Source organism: Colobus angolensis, unplaced genomic scaffold, assembly GCF_000951035.1.
Source record: "Colobus angolensis palliatus isolate OR3802 unplaced genomic scaffold, Cang.pa_1.0 Scaffold26, whole genome shotgun sequence".
Taxonomy (NCBI): Eukaryota; Metazoa; Chordata; class Mammalia; order Primates; family Cercopithecidae; genus Colobus; species Colobus angolensis.
In genome coordinates, this window is record NW_012115821.1 from 9,848,888 (window position 1) to 9,866,243 (window position 17,356).

Sequence of the window (17,356 nt, forward strand, 5' to 3'; positions counted from 1 at the left end):
TAAAGCTAATTTGCCATGATGAATATAAAGCCCATTAATGGGATATCCAGGTCCCTATGGGAATTTTTTTTTTTTTTTTTAAACAGACACCATGTGGTGCAATCTGTTACAGTCTACAAGGTGGGGGTGGGGAGGGGAGTTCTGGAGGGGCCAGGAATAAAGTCATCTCTGGGAGTTTTTGAGGTATTAACAAAAATGGGAAAAACACTACAGCAGGAGCCTTGGAAATGCCTTTCCTTCTGCCCTTGATCATAACCCAGGGTGTATTATGTTTATGCTTTTCAAAAATTATTTAGCAAGTCCTCAATTTTGGGGAGAAAAAAACCTGAACCTTTTTTGAGATGGTTAGATTGCCATTTGTTTTGTATTTTAATCTAACCTACTGGTGATTTAATTTACAGATCTCAAAGGAAGTGTACGCTTAAATATTTGAGGATGTTAATGTATCAACCACTGTGTAATTTTGGAATGTGCCTACTCGCTTGACACAATATTTTACCATCTAACAAATGTTTAGCCTTTTTTTTCACTTGACTAAAGAGAAATAAGTTTCACATTGCTTCATTCACCTTCTTATGTGCATATGCTGGGAAAGATTGGATGTTAAAAAAAAAAAAAACTTCCTCATGTTCCTTTCTACTACATCTAAATCTGTTTACCAATTCAAAGCTGCTAAAAAAACCTGCATTCTCCTGCTAAATCAACTGGATGGCTAGAAACCAAACTGTAATGTAAGAGAAAAAAATTATCAATTTATTTTCATGACAGAACATTCTTGAGAAGGTATAAAATTGTTCTGGTTGCTATGCCAGTTTTCTTTTTTCTTCCTTCCTCTGTCTTCTTTTTTCAAAGGCTTTTAGCTTTTAAGCTGATACTTTTTATAGTTATGTAACAGTTCTAATATTTTGTGACATTTTGTATTGTGACACTATAGATGAAATTGTCATCGGACTGACACCCTGTGCTGTTTATTCCTTAATTACAACTGTTAACACTGTAGAGAAGCGTGCTAATCTGCCAGCACATATTATGAAAACAACATTATTGTTACCCACACCGACACCCACTCAACAGGATATTTCCAAGATCGTAGTTTAAAGGAACTTATGGGCACAATGGACATTTCGATATAGTTGTTGTTGCTGTGTATTTAGCTTTCCCTATTGTCTTCTTTTAAAGACACAAACCAGTTTGAAATTTAAAACAAATATTTCATTGTAATATAGCATAGGTACCCTTTACTAGCAGAGGCTGCCTCTACAGTTGGAAAGTCATAATTTTTTTTTTTGTGATCAAGCAGTGGTGGACTGAGGAATCTCAAAGCTGTTTAGGGTTGTGACCCAACACTTTCTGACTGACAGTTTTTCCAGGAATAATGAAAATAGAAGGAAGCAGGAAGGGAAAGTTTAAAGATGAAAAGACAAGAGTGGGGTTATGTGCATTCACAAGGTTGGCAATCCTTAAATAACCAAGTCAAAATCCAATAACCATTCCCAGCTCTAAAAGGCATCCTTTTTCAAACCAAGTCTGAGTCTTCCTGAAACTGGCTACTTATTGACTGTTTTATAGTTCAGTTCTTTCTGTCTCCAGAACTTTTAGAAGTTTGGTTATCTGTGAGGGACAAAATCCTATGAATTTATTTTCTCATACATTATTTTACTAAAGCAGTTTATTTTAGGTGTCACTGTCTTTTAATTTGTTAAAAGAAACAATAATGGTTAAAAAAAAAAAAAGAACCATGTTGATCCTATACGTTGTCCCTAAAAAGTAAGGATTCTAAAAAACTTAAAACCAGAGCCAAGATACCTGCTTAGAGGAGAATGATTGTAAAATTTTTTTTTTTTTTTAAACAACACACACACAACACTGACAATAATTTAATTAATAAAGAGTCCACTTTTTAATATTAGTGTTTAACACGTCTATGGGTTTGGAGGAAAGCAAATTCATGACCTTGAAATAGTAGTAGGTGATAACATGAGACTTGCCAGTAAATTCTCATATCTTCACTGTCACTTAGGAGATAATGGAAGAATATGAACATATTTAATTCCTAAAGTTCCTGCAATAACCTACATACACCTTAACATTAAGCTTTATTAAACAGGCTTTTTGAAATAGCACGTGAATAAGTCATCGCTATGCCTCATTTTGAATGGTATTTTCTGCTTCATTTTGATTTTCAACAGCAAAAGGATATGGTGCTCTTCCTAAAAGAAACTGTTCCCATTTGGGAATATATTCTTCTACTGATGCCCAGTAACGAGTCTGGAAAAAAAAATTCAAAAGTAAAAAAGCATATCAAGCAATTGAACTTGGCTCTTCATAATAGTCTAAATGTTTATTCACTTAAGTGTGTGTGTGCGTGTATATACACACACACACACACACACACACACATATATGTAGAATGCATTTCCTCTACAGAATATTTTATGTTAATTTTAGAAAAAAATCTGGCTACTTACTAGTGTTAATTTTCAAATTTCTCAGTAAAACCAGAGCCTGGCAGAATTACAGGTTTTAGAATTTTATTGTGATTTTACACGCCCTCTTGTGGCCAACTTCATGATTATTGCCAATAGTATCATTTATGGTGATATAATCATTAAATGTTTTTGTTTAGTATTCCAAATCCCATACCAAATGATTACCCCATACTGAAATTATTACAATGAAATTATTAAACATAAATCATGCTTCAGGATTAACATCAAAAGATTTGACCTGGGATGAGATCAGGAACTGAAATATAACTAGTGTGTTATAGCACAGGAATCAGATACATTGGACCCTTGCGTAGGAAATATATATCCACTATAATTTTTCCCCATTTTTATGATGACAAAATGTCAATATAATTTAATCATTTTTAATACAAATAGCTTGGAAGTTGAGATGTTGTATTATTGGTCTGACTGTAGAAGTCTATAGGCTTTAGAAGCTCATGCAACACTGCATGTTGTGTCTAGCTTTGATTTCTTGGGTGACTGCCCTAAGGAGGTCAAAGAGAACTAAACTGCCCAAAGCCCTGTGTCATAGGAGGGCAACTGATATTAGATCATCACTAGCAATCTCATTTTTGGAAATTCAGCCAATGAGTTAGCACTAGAAACACAAAAATATTCACTCCAAGCATTAAATACAGCAGTTCTGCAAGTTGAAAATGGTGAGGGATTCTATATGTCTATATATCTATGCATGTGGTCTGAGAAACAGCCTGACATACTTAAAGTAAAGGTCATCCTGCTGTGCAAGACTAGTTAAGAAAAATGCCATCTGAGGCCCGTCGTTGGGAGTTTCCCTGACATTCGCAGTTGAGGTAACTCCCATTGTGTGGGTCCTGTATAGGCCAGAGTAAGGTATTGGAGAATCAGACAAAGAAAAAGACATGTCCAAGATACAACTTTGTACCAGAGTTTTTTGTATCCTTGATCACTGCCTTGTTTTGTTACCCTAGATGACACAGAAAACTGAGGGGAAAACTCTCAGCCTCTAATTTTGAGTCTATTAATCCCCAGAAAGCAAAACCTGTATTTGAGAAAGGTCATTAAAAATACAAAATGAAACTATTCTATATGTAGTAAATTCCCATTCATCACAAACGTATTCATATACCAAATATAGTTTATTTTTGCCAACCATCTTCCCAATCTGTTCTTGAACTGAACAAAATAAAACAGACAAAAGCCATACTATATTGTATGATAATATGCATTTAATTAGCTCTGGTTAAATTTTTGGTGTAGGGACTGAACTGCTACTTCTAACATCAGCAAGCAGCAAAAGCATTTGAGTTAGGTGTGTTGTCATCTCATGATTTAGTGCACATTGTCTGTTATGGTTTAACAGGATAGTTGTTTCTAAGTGACAAGGTGAAAAGATCCCCATCTTTATAAAATTTCCAATTGCTAAACTTTTAAAAATCAAGATACTTCTCAGTTACCTCCTATGTATAAAGCATAGTACTGTGGACATAAAAAGATCAAACAGGTATATCTTCTTTAATTTACTGAATAAATATATCTGGAAAATACATATAACCATTGTTTACCTTGTAGTGTGCTACTGATAGAGTCTCTCTTTTTACGTTTGTTCCTTAAGATGCTCACCTCAAGAGAAACCACCTCAGGCCGTGGAAATGGGTGAATCCTGGTCTGTAGTGACTTTTCTGCTGCTTCTATATCCTGTAACAGATATCGGCATTTTATATTCAAGTGGATTTACATAAAACAAATGGCACCTGTACAAACAATATCTATATCCCGAATCTCTCACCTCCACTCTTCTCTGGATATAGTTTGAATGGATGGAGGCACACCACTGTAGGAAAACTGATCATTGTTCAATTAATCCATTTCAGATAAAGAATACAGCATTTCTTATTTTGAAATAGAGGTAGGGGAGGTGGTACTTCTAAGTTCTGCCTTTTCACTTTTGAATAGCTAGTAAATGTCAGTAATTCATGCAAAAAGAGTGTCTTATAATAGTGTTCAGCACATTAATGTAGCTCTTACATCACTAAAAGCAGCCAGAAGGATAAAATAATAAAATATTCAGATATAAAAACAGTCAGATACTCAGACCCACCCTGTGCTAATCTTAAAAGTGAAGAGTTCTAGTGTCTCCAGAAGATGTAAATAGCGTATCAATGGCACACATTTCATTTGTTCAATGTTCAATTAAAAAAGTTATATGTATGCAAATATTCCATATATTTAATGGAAGCTCAGTGAGGAACCTCAGTACTTAATGACAAGAACCTTTTCATTATACTATCTAGATTTTTTTAGTACTAACTTTCTAAGCTAATTTCAATGCCAAGTTTTATTGCTAGCTAGTAGGTCATTCAGCTGAAAGTATTCAAGCACCATGCTTTAATGTGTAGTTTTACTTGTAGATATGTGTATTTTTCTCTTATAGTTGTAAAAACACCAAGGTAACTAAACTTAATTCATACCCTGGTAAATATTCTTATCTTTATATATACATGAAGTAAATGCCCAGAAATGCAGGATTCCACAAATTTTTAGTGAAACACTTGAGCATTGTCTAATAAACACTCCCAAAATCAGCACCCATGTTGTCTTGTGCCCACTTATGTCTGTCAAGTTCACAGTGGCCTTGGTCACAGGCCATATAAATTTTGTCTCTCTGTTGAGCTTAGTGAGTTGATAGAAAAGAGAAAGTTATCTGATTCCTGTACAAGCATTGGAGCAGTCTAAGTAGAGGGCTGTTGGACAGACGGAGAGAGATGGAAAAGGGCGTGGGAGTGGGGTGTGAAGAAGCCAATGCTGAACAGGAGAAAAGAGATAGCAGATGGTAGCGGCGGGAGCAAGAAATGGGTGTGAAATGTAAAAGGGAAAAACAGGAAATTCCCTAAAGGGACTCCCCAAAGTTGCACAACCATTAATGCACCTGCTGTCTGGAGGAAGGTGATTTGAAGGAAAAAAGCCATGAATTTAGGGAAAAAAGCTGATTTTTAGCATGTCTATCCCATACCAGAAATTTATAGCTAAGATGCATGCTAAAGAGGTTTTGATGCTGATGCTATGACAGATACAGAAGCCTAGTAACTTTTGTGTGACTACATTGAGATGTTATAAGGTCCTGGAAAAATGTTTTTTACCTTTATAAATCAAATAAACACAAATAAAATAATCACAAGTCCAATTATGGTCATTACTCGAAGAAGTTATAAGATTATTGTTAGTGGCAGATCTTGGTGCCACTAGCATTGTAGACAATATTATAAACATTTTTCTTGAAAACCAGAAAATAAGGATATTTAATATCTCTTATAGGAGAGCAGATTTCTAAATGGGAAAGCAGATACAAGTAGGAGACATATGGCCTGGTAAAGCAGGCCTATGGTTAAACACTTGACTGTTATCTCTGCAGTATTCTGACTATAAATTATCAGGCCTCTGAAAAACTTATTCCTTAGCTTAAGAGATATTTGCTTTCTTAGAAGACATGCTCACCTCTGATTCCTACTTTTCTTTCCCTTTGTCTGTCTAATTTTTCTCCCCTTATTCCTAAGTGTGAGCTTTCTTAAGATCTGTGGCAGCTGTTCTCATATTTTTTTTACCTTCTCTCTCTCAAGACTGTGTCCTATCTAGCTTCAGTAACTTTTACTGTAGAGGCATGGCTAACCTTTCTTCCTAGCCCTTATTTCTCAACCAAATGAAACTAAGCTCATCTTATTCCTACAGGATATAATGAATGAAAAATAGTAGGAATTCTCTTCCCTCAGATACCTATACTCTATATTTAACTCTTCTTATACCTGCCATTTAAATTTTCAAAAGTCTATAAATTGTTCTTTCAGGATATCTCTCCTAGCCTTTCCATTTCATTCCCAATGCTATGGCCTTATTATTACACTTATTCATCCAACAAATACTTGAGGAGTACTTACTGTATGATGCATGCCTACAGTATGTCTTGTTTTACTTCCATCCATACCTAAGAGGGGATCAATTCATTTTTCTAAAGAACTACTTTGCATATGTCTTTCCCTAGACTTAAAAAATCATCAGTACCCACTACATAGAGGATGAAGTGTACCCACTCTATGTACCCAGTACATAGAGGATGAACTACATAGAGGATGAATTCCTTAGCCTGACTGAAAACAAACAAACAAACAACTTTGCAATTTGATCCTAGCCTTCTGTAGCCAGTTATACCCTAATACTTCCACATAAGAACCTTTCCTTCGATTATATACTACCAGAAGGTAAGGACTGTGTCCCATACAAAATTTATGCATCTGAGTATCTCACAAAGTGCAGGGCGTGTACTCGGCATTAAATATTCATTAAATGAATACATAAGATGCAAAAGTTTCCTGATTATAAACCAAAACTTTTCTTAAAAAAAGGTACCCGAGGCAGGCAGAGGGAAAGGAAAAAGGGGGGTGAAAAGGGAGGCGATACTTACTTGACTATACATTGTTCCTTTGTCTTATAGACTTGCCACTAGAACATTTAAAATTTTATATAGTTGTAGGACAAATAAAAAAGCAATTCCCTCCAAATTGGAAACGAAATGTGACAAATCTAACTATTATGTAGTTTGTGGTATAACCACACAGAGAAGAGCTACATCAAGTATTCTTAGAACACAGTATTGACTGGACACCCTTTGTGGGGGTATACCCTGGGGACAAAAGAAATTGTAAAAGTTATCTTACTGAAAACCATTCTCAGTAATCATATTATTGGTGATAGCCATGTCTGTATCATAGAATAATTCTTTGCAAACAGATTTTCGGTGTTAGAAAAAGAAGGCAGATGCATAAGATCAGCGATTTTAAGTTAAATCTTCAATTGTGTAATTGAATTGGAGATACTGTTATGAGCTCTTGATGTATTTTATTTTAAACAGTAACAACAAAACAAGTTGCAATAAGCATTCTTAGTACCCAGATTGAGGGCTCTAAATATATTTCCTGCCAAAAGGAACCAGGGTTTCTTGGAGCAATGGCCAATTCCAGGTCTGGGCAGCAAAGGCACCTAATGAGCCTGGAATAACTCATTACATCATAAAGAAAGGAAACTATCAAAGACTGTTAGGATAATGTCAAAGACATTCAGGAGTTAACTTGAAGAGGCTACGAGTAAACTTCATAGTAAAAATGGGACACATAAGGCATAAATAAGACTAAAAATTGCAAGGGATCGAAACATTTCAAATCCCAGATAAACTAAAAACAAAATACCACCTTATTCGTCACCATTAGAGGATGTCAGAGAACCAAACTATGATTTTGAAAGCTATAGAGAAAGTGTCCAGAAGTCATCATACCTTTTCCTACATGAACTGTACTTCAGTGTAACCAAATAAGTGATGAGGGGAAGATTCTCTTTCATATAAATAACAAGCAATTGAAAGAGAAGGAATAAAAGAATTTGAATATTCTTTTTTCAACCTCTAATGAATATATCTAGGCAATGATCATCAATGACTGCCAACATTCCAAAATGAGAGACAGCCAGGAATTATGGAAATGTTCTTCCCCCAAACAATGAACCTGAATCTGATCCAGCCTCTAGAACTTCACTGCTCATATGATAGCCATTAGCCTCATGTGGCTATTGAGCACTTAAAATGTGGTAAGTCCAAATTAAGATGTGCTGTAAGTGCAAAACATATACTGAATTCGGAAGGCTTGGTAAGAAAAAGAATATGGGATATTTAATTACATTTGGTAGAAACATTTGAAATAATATTTTGTATATACCTCATGAAAATGTTATTAACATTAATTTCATCTGTTTCTTTTGACTTTGTTAAAAGTGATTACTAGAAAATTTTAATTACATACGTGCTCACAGTATACTTCTGTTGGACAGCACAGCTCTAGATCAATTTATAGGAATTACAGAGAATACAGGAACATGCAAAATGATACGTCAGAGATGTAATTAGCAATATCCAAACTGAGAAACGCATAGGACAAATGACCTAATTCCTTTAACACATAAATTAAAAGTGGATGAAAAGGTCAGGGGGTACTTTTAGAGACGTATCAATCAATTACAATGTTGGATTTTATTTGGATTCTCATCCAAACAAATGTAAACATGCCTACAGATTTATCAGAGAAATGTGAACTCTGAATATTTGAGGAATTAGTGGTAATTTCTTATTGATAATAGTATTGTGATTTTGCTTAAAATAGTAAAATAGTCCTTATCATTTAATGATATACACTGAAAAAATACAGATATATTCAGAAATAGCTAAAGGTGAAACAATATGATTTCTGGAGAATACCTTCAAAATAATCTCAGTGGTTGGGGAAGGGGATGAGGTATATATAGATGAAGCAAGACTGGCCATGTTTCGATAATTATTGAATCTGGGTAATAAGCACATGTAAGTACATTCTTCCATTCCCTTTTCTATATAGGCTTGAAACTCTTTTAACAATTAAAAAACAAGTTCCCAGTGTGGATGATGGTATAAATGTTACTCTATGGCAGAACTGAGAAGGCTATGTTTAAATGAGTTGATTCATGATTAGGAAAGGTAAAATATGAGCACAGAAAGTCACATGCTGAGATCTCTTTCTCTCCCTATCCCTATACATGCCACTTTCTCCAAAACTTGAAATCTAATCCCTCACTATAAATATATACAGTGAACCCAGCTATGGCCAGGCTAGTTTTAATCCTTTAAGTTGCTGGAGGGCCAATTTCTGGGATATGAAACATAAGATACTAAAGCACGAGATACAGGGTCATTGGTACAGGAACATGCAAGCATTTATTAAACATATTCTTCAAGGAATTGGAGGTGAGAAATTTAAGAAGGAAAGAAGAGAGATAGGGTCCTGTAAGTCACCGGCCATCTTGGGTGGCAGTTTGTTGAAGTCCCTGTTTAACTGCCAACTGCCCCATGAAGGCTTCCAGGGTGTTCTTCAGTGGAAGCATTCTCTCACCGGCTGCAGCACTTTCTCATTCTTTCTCACCTCGGAGTGTTTGTCCAGCTTACTCATGAGCTTACTCTTGAGATGATGTTGACTTACAGAATTGCCTTTTTTTTTTCTTTCTTTGAGATGGAGTCTCACTCTGTCGTCAGGCTGGAGTGCAGTGGCACGATCTCGCTCACGGCAACCCCCCAGCTTCCTGGGTTCAAGCAATTCTCCTGCCTCAGCTTCCTGAGTAGCTGGGACTACAGGCACACACCACCACACCCAGCTAATTTTTTGCATTTTTAGTAGAGACGGGGTTTCACCATGTTGGCCAGGATGGTCTTGATCTCGTGATCCGCCTGCCTCAGCCTCCCAAAGTGCTGGGATTACAGGCGTGAGCCACTGCACCTGGCCCAACTTATAGAATAGCCTTTCTAGATAAAACTAAATTTTATGGTAGGTACACGGGGAGAGATGTCAGCTTACATTGTGGCAGTATTTATAGAAACACAATTTTCTCTTTCTCTTCCAAATCTATACCAATTCTGTTATGTTCTTAAAAGGCAGATAAATTCCATTTTACTAATACTAGCAGGGAAAAATCACCCACCCTGTGTTTTCAAAGTTCACTATCTTTTATGATAGTTACTGCCTGAAGCCTATTCTTCACTACCTGCATTCATATCTATTAATTTACTAATATGTGCAAATATTTGATGGAATTGGTTTCTTCCTCACTGCTCCTTTATAAAATACATTCTTTGATATTTTATATTCCTGCTATTTTCCAAAGGAATTTACAGACATTGAGTTCAAGGTGAATTCTGTTGGAATTTACTTAAATCTAAAAATAATTTTGTGTTTTTTAATTTTATGTGTAATTTTTACAAAGACTCAATTCAGAGGGTATGTGTAACAGCTGACTTGAAAAAAACAATAGTCTCCCTAGCCAGGATTAAGGCACATGTTTCCTTGTAAGTTTTCTTTTTAAATCTTCCATTTCAGAGTAATAACTGTCTTTACACCAATCATGCAAACCCCTTGTTAAGATCATTCCCAAGTATTTTAGAATTCTTTGCTAATGTGAATGTAATTTCTTATATTTTCCAGTTGTATACCTAGAATTACTATTGATTTTTGTATCTTTTATCCATCAATTTCACTTAACTCATATTATACTACTTTCAGAACAAATTTGGCTTTTTAAAGTATATAACCATATCATTCCAAAATGCTAGTGTTATACTGTCCTTTTCAAAAGTGAAATCTCATTCCTTTTTAATGTTCATTATATTGGTCAGAAGATCTAAATAAGGTCAAGTAATGGATGTTAATAGAGGTCATCCATATTGTGTACTCTTAGTACAGAAATGCTTTCAAGTTTTATTGGAACCATTTTTAAAGTGTAGCTGTACTTCTGAAGTACCTATCCTAGATGTAACTTAACCTGTCCTGAACAAGTAGTATCAGGAGTAATTGCCCTATGGTTTCCTCATCTTTAAATTAAGGAATTAGCCCAGATCAGTGGTTTTTCACAGTTCCTTAAAGCCACAGCTGAGCAGTCAAGGAAAGACTGAACAGGTGGGGCTTTGACCCAAAGCGGGTCCACTTTTATCTATTTTAACATGAAAACAAGTTTTAATGCTAAAAAAATTAAATACCATTAGATGAGAATCAAATCTAATATACATATTTTTAAAGTGTCTACCAACTCAAAATTCTGAAATCAAGTCTTATTTATTTATTTTTCCCCAGACACAGAGTCTCACTCTGTCACTCTGCTGCAAGTACAGTGACTACGGTGCATGGTCATAGCTCACTGTAACCTTGAATTCCTGGGCTCCAGGGAACCTCCTCCCACAGCCTCCCAAGCAGCTGGGACTACAGGCATGCACCACCATGTCCAGCCAATTTTTAAACTCTTTTTTAGAGACAGGGTCTTGCTGTGTTGCTCAGGCTGGACCCGAACTCCTGGGCTCAAGTGATCCTCCTGCCTTGGCCTCCCCAAGTATAATCCAAAGATTATAGGCATGAGCCACTGTGCCTGGCTAAGTCTCATTTATTTTACTTTCATAATGACTTCTATGGTAGAGCCACTAAAATTCTTTCAAAAGTTTAAAAACATATGAGGGAAAGTAGGATTTGAAAAATTGCATATGCAATGACTCAAAGAATGCAAAAAAAGAGAAGAGGCAGCATCTCTAGCAGCAAGCACTGTGTTTGTGATATAATAGGTACTCAATAAATGTTTACTGAAATACTCAAAGAAAATATACAAAAATATATTAATTTTAGATCAGCGGGATGATATGGAAGGTATGCTATTTCGTCTTCTTTACCCTTTAATTTTTTTTTCTTTTACAGTGGGAATATTTCACTTTGATAATCAGGGGAAAAATATCATACCAAATTGAAGTTTCTCATAACTGTGAAACCAGGCTCATTATGTTCCTTATATATGTATGACTATGATTTCTTAGCTACCCTTCTGAACTCTATTCTCTCCATTTTTGAAATCATCTTGCATCTAAATAGCAAATGAATCTTCCTTAAATACCCACTCATTTATTTCTTATATAAGTCTATATTTTTCTTTTGTGTAGTCATTTTCAGTACTGAATTATGTCTACACATCAAGTCTCAACTTCTTTGGTCCGATAACACATATCCAACCTTGTTTCCTGTGAATTTCTAAGCTAGTTAGTCACACTCCCAGGATCATTAACAGGGTCATTCAGTCTTCTGGTCTTGGCTCTTTTGTAAGAATCCAACAGTATGCCTTGCCTTCTGCCTATTCAAATACAGGCTAGGCTTAGCTTCTTCTTTGAGACCTTTTTGAATATTCTAGCTCTCAAAAATTTTTTAAATTCTTATTTCTGTAGTCCTGACTCTATTCTATGTAATTTAATGTTTGATCACACAAAGTCTCTGGGTTCTTGATATCAAGAGCTCTGATTTATACTTATTTTGTTGTCCCTACTTTCTGCCCAGAACTAGCTCAACAGTAAGGACCCTCTAAGCATTCATCAAATACTTGCTCATTAAAAGGAAAATGCTTGAAAACTAAATATCATATCACGTGCTGCAGGTAGGTAGCAATTAAGCCTTCTAATTTAGTTTTTCTAACTTTTCAGAGCAAATTCCAGATTATCCTATATATTTCCATTTAAAAATAAATATTGCTAACACCATTGGGCAAGTAAGACATATGGCAATATAGAATGCTTTGGTAGCACTATGGCTGTGACTTAAATTACTGTGGATCAAACTGCCAGAAGCTGAGAAGATAACTGAATTTTCCTCTTCCTTTATCCTCTAGTGAGGACAGAAGATAACTATATCATGCCTATCGATGAAAATATTTAACAATAAAAAACTGAAAACACTGCTTTATAACTTAAATAATATAGTCTTACTACCAAATGTTTTAGTCATAGGATCTCTTGGAAGCTTGAATGGAAGCAAACTTTAGGGTTTTAATTATGGATGAAGCCATACAATTCTGGAAGCAAAGTATAACAAGCAGCCAAAAATGTTACACATATGATTCTACTCCAAATGGGCACATTGGCCAAATGGTGAGGCCCCGCACAATCATACACTTTGACCACTCCTCCATATCCATCAAGAGGGAGCTGGGAAATCTGTTATCATAGATATGAATTCTGTGTGTTTGCCTAGTCAGGCAAAATCAAATTGTTCTTGTTTTTATGATGTTTGATAGTTGTGAGTTGGCTCTCAATAGCTTATAGGTACTTTATGGCCTTTCAGGATTTCCTTTCAAATAAAAGAAGATGAAAGATGGAAAGGTACATCTTCTATTTCTTACTTCTTGCAAAAGGGTGACCTTACAATTCCTTCTGTAGTCATTGATTTTCTAGTTGATTGCAAACAAAGTTCAATTTTTTTTTAATTTAAAAAAATGAGGATACATATGTTACTTATCTAACTGACATGGGCTTTAAAAAAAGATGCTGCTTTAGTAATTCTACTTATTACTCAGAACCAATAAATTATATAAATCAATATTATGAAACTTACCTAAAAGATTTTTGAGAAGGTGGGATAAATCTCTATATTCAAGTCATGGAAACTTACCTTTAAAAGACTAAGGTTCCTTGTAAAAGCAGTCTCAACTGTTTGGAGTTGAGATGCCTTTTCTGTATGTTGATCACCCAATTTATTCTCCATTTGTTGAAGTAACATTAATCTTTGTGATACTCTAGAAGAAAATGACGATTATATAGAGTTAAAAAATTAAAAGCAAACATTTTACTACTTGACCAATATAAAAAATTCATTTCTTAATAACACCTCACTTCAACTCTAACCTATTCTGAAAGTCAATTACTATGTCAACTAATAAGACAGTGAAAAATCTGAGGTAGTTCAATAAGTCTTAAGTCAATCTGGTTAAAATCATTTTTATTTTCATTAACATATTCTTTATATATGCCATAAGTACATACTTCTGTTTTTTTAGCCTCTCTGGTCTTTTGAAATTATTTTAGAATGTTGAAGATATGTTTTAATTTTTGGTGAAAATGCAAACTGTAATACATATCCCTTTGTACACATAGTTATATATACCTCCCGACACACATACATTGATATAACTTGCTATATGAAACCTTCTGCTTAACACTTCAGTACCCCTGAATCTCATGTTACACATTTAGAATTGTGCTAAACTTCCATATGTTTGAAGAAGCAATAAAAATATTTTTTCCCTCTTTTCCCAAGAGAAAGACGATGGTTTGATATATGAGTGAGAGGCTGTGTGTATGTATGCATACTCACAACAAGGTAAAACAGTAATTGAAGAAAGATGTAAAAAATTACAAGTAAATATCTTCAAACTACTTTGTTACATATAATATAATTTAAAAGTCTCTTGCTGGTCAAATGCTTATTTTATACATTTTTGTTCTTTTTAAGACAATATGTAAGATGATTAAAAGATACATAAGTTAGTATACACAACAAACTGTTTCCCAAATAGTTGTGGAGGTTCTCAAGAAACACTGTGTTTCATCAAGCTGTCTTAAAGGTGGAATTAAAATCCCAAGTCTATGAATAGTCAATTTTTTGGTAAGGAAAGTATCTTAGGAGCCAAGGAAAGAATGTCTGGTAATTAATTAAAGAAAAGGAAAACCTGAAAGCCCACAGAGAGAGGAGGAAAAGAGTGAATAATACAAAACAAAGAGCAGGACTGGCTACACAATTTGAGGGTCCAGTCCAAAATGATATAAGACAATGGCACGAGAGCATTAAACCAAATGCAGGACCTGTGACTGTATATAAGTCATATACCCATGAGGCCAGTCCTGGGTAAGAGGTTTAGAGAAGCCCATTAAATACCAATGTGGAGCCTAGAAGGGGTGGGAGGAGGGGCAAATTTATCTATATATTACTTACAAAGAGTAAAAATACATAGAACATACCTTTTAATCTTGCTTATTCATAAGAAACAAGGACGTTCCCTAACACTAAAACCTCTTAAGTGTCAGAAAATTAAAATGACATGCTTTCAAATTTTTAAGTCATCCTGTACATACAATATTTCACTAAGAAAGCTAGTTCAATTTCTATATCTGAATCATCCTTTTAAAAAAAACTTACATTTCTTCATGTCTTTTAGAAAGGCGAATTTCTTGAGCAAACAAGGAAGTCATCTTTAATCAAAGCTGTCATAAAGAATAAAAACATTTAAAGTTACTTCTACCACATGTCCTCAGCTTTGCAACATTTGATTATTTTAGTAGCTTAATCCACTGGTTCTCTCAGAAGAGAAAAGAAAACTTAAGATGTAATAATGTATAAAATGAAAGGACGCAATTAAACACATTTTTATTCAGCATGCCAGATACATCTAAGTACACTGTGAATTAGGTAAACCCAACATATTTCGTATTGTCTCCTCTTTTCTTTCTAGACTCTAACCTTAATCAGAATTAAAAACAAACAAGCAGCTGGTACTAAGACTAGTAAACGTTTTATTGCATCAACAGAAAAAAAAATCCGCTCTGTAAAATTCAACACAGGAACACCATCGCTTATGCATGTGCAAACACACATAGACAGAAAGGCAGGCAAACAAGTATGAGAACCAACTGGAAATTCAAGGTCTTTCCTTTATTGGAAGAGTGCCCAGTTCTACCATCTCTCTTCTAAATAGGAAATTACTTTTCATGCGTAACTGTGAGGAAAAGCACAATTAGATAGATAACTTCCCCTTCCCCTGGCTGCTCAGCACTCTCATTTGTGGAGTGTAGGAAAGCCCATTTTCATGGCACACTTTACACAACGAGCAAGCTCACCTTGGCTAAAGACATTGGACCGATACAGACAGAGGTCTAGTGAAATGCTTTGAAGGCCTCCAAAACTGCAGACAACTCATCTGGTTGGGCTTATAAGCTGAAAGTGCTTGCCCTAAGGGAGAAAAAGAGGAATAAAATTCCTTCCTGAAATAAAGCTTTCCTAAATTTTATGAAATTAAACATCTATGCACTCTATAAAGATTGTCTAAAGATTGACACACCGCCCGAGTGTCCAGCCCCGCTAGAAATCCCATGCCTATTGAGTGTAGGGCGCTGAACCCGGCCAAGGAAAACGGAAACACCGCCCTGCCCTCATTAGGTTTCCTTCTCTAGGCGTGGCTGCCTTTCCTTCAGCACCGCGGACAGCAATCGCTCACAGGCCCGCCCTCCAGGGTCTAATTACAGATATTTTCAGCTAACATCACCGCAGGCCAATCCTCGCCGCCTTCCTCTCGGTTTCCTTTCGCAACGAGGCCAATTAACACAGCGCCAAGGGAATCCCGGAAAGTCGGCTCATGGTAACTTTTCTGTGAGGCCCGCTATCAGCACTTTAGACAAAACCAAATTAAATTCTCCCTTAGAACCGAAGATCCGCACCTTCTCTGAGTCATCTGCCCTCCGGCCGCCCCAACTCCCGCTTACACCCAAAGGACTCATGAACCTTCCTCATCAACCTGGCTCTTTACGTTAACAACATCTTCCCCAGCGGTCCTGCAGGCCCCTGCGCAACCGTCAAGGCAGTCAGGGCACCCATCCACGGTCCGACTCCACTCACCGAGCCCGCCTCTGAGCCCTTCCGGGAAGGCACCAGCTACTGCGCCGACGCCGGGGCCTTAGCGCAGGCCAGGGCGTGGTCACGTTGCCATATTTGCGCACGCGCGGCGCGCGGTGACGTCACTGCATCTTTATAAAGGGCAGCCTTGGGGCGCGAAAGGTTCGTGAGGTGTAGTCGCGGCAACCAGAAGGTGGGCGTGTGGCACGCGGCGCGCGGGAGGGTGACTTGAAAGGGTCTTTACGAACCCTAAGGAAAGGCAGTCTGGTAGTAAGTCTATTTCAAGACCTTTTAAAGTGAGACCTGCATATGTTGAAAGAGTTTTAGAGAGTGAAGCTGGGTTCTTAGAAGCTGGAATGTCCTAGCAGAATGTAGAAGTGCGAAAAATTCGGCAAAGTACTCTAAAGTGTGTGGAATTTACAGTCGATTTATTCAGCGAGTGCATATGAAGCAGCTTCGAGGTGCTTCGTCCTGGGTGTCTCATACTGAGCAGAGCAGTGAGAGCCCCTGCCCGCTCATTGTTGGTAGACCCCGCGTTGACAGCAGTATTGCTGGATTACGCCTTGAGGGGTTTCTGAGTGTCATTCGCCATGTTTACATTGGTTATCTCGTTGAGTCCCCGCAACGCCCTGTGAAATGGGCACCATTAGCTTCATTTGACAGCCAAGGAGACAAACTTGGTTGTTAATTTAGAGCTTTTTGTAATAATATCTCGTGGCTGTAACGTGCGTTTCTTAAGTTTTGTTCTTGAAGTAACTGAAGTACGTGGTAGTGTCAGTTCTCTAATATACAGAGGAAGAAAAGGTTCAAGAGAGGTAAAGTTGTTTTCTTTATAAAGGA

General features: G+C 36.3%; 1 protein-coding gene across 4 annotated transcripts; it reads right to left on the reverse strand.

The window, feature by feature from the left end:
* Positions 1 to 1,288: 1,288 nt before the first annotated feature.
* LOC105515394 (chromosome unknown open reading frame, human C3orf14) lies at positions 1,289 to 16,602 on the reverse strand. 4 transcript variants are annotated; one of them, XM_011947199.1, is made up of 7 exons: positions 16,520 to 16,543; positions 16,165 to 16,292; positions 15,745 to 15,856; positions 15,047 to 15,111; positions 13,523 to 13,646; positions 4,113 to 4,187; positions 1,289 to 2,268 (listed from the first exon to the last, which is right to left on the reverse strand). In XM_011947199.1, the coding sequence occupies exons 4-7, from the start codon at positions 15,097 to 15,099 to the stop codon at positions 2,140 to 2,142; spliced, it is 381 nt and encodes a 126-aa protein (XP_011802589.1). In that variant the 5' UTR covers positions 15,100 to 15,111; positions 15,745 to 15,856; positions 16,165 to 16,292; positions 16,520 to 16,543; the 3' UTR covers positions 1,289 to 2,139. The 4 variants fall into 4 exon arrangements, with proteins under 4 accessions (XP_011802589.1, XP_011802588.1, XP_011802590.1 ...); XM_011947198.1 differs by lacking the exon at positions 16,165 to 16,292 and having other exon boundaries at positions 16,342 to 16,532; XM_011947197.1 differs by lacking the exon at positions 16,165 to 16,292 and having other exon boundaries at positions 1,875 to 2,268; positions 16,520 to 16,602.
* Between the last annotated feature and the right edge of the window lie 754 nt (positions 16,603 to 17,356).

Bases quoted from the DNA above. Each gene is read 5' to 3' on its own strand.
- LOC105515394 (XM_011947200.1), bottom strand. From the start codon at position 15,099: ATGACTTCCTTGTTTGCTCAAGAAATTCGCCTTTCTAAAAGACATGAA. The intron at 4,188-13,522 runs GTAAGTTTCCAT...TATCTGTTACAG, and splicing joins GGAACCTTAGTCTTTTAAAG to GATATAGAAGCAGCAGAAAA. The intron at 2,269-4,112 runs GTGAGCATCTTA...TTTTTTTTCCAG, and splicing joins CTGAGGTGGTTTCTCTTGAG to ACTCGTTACTGGGCATCAGT.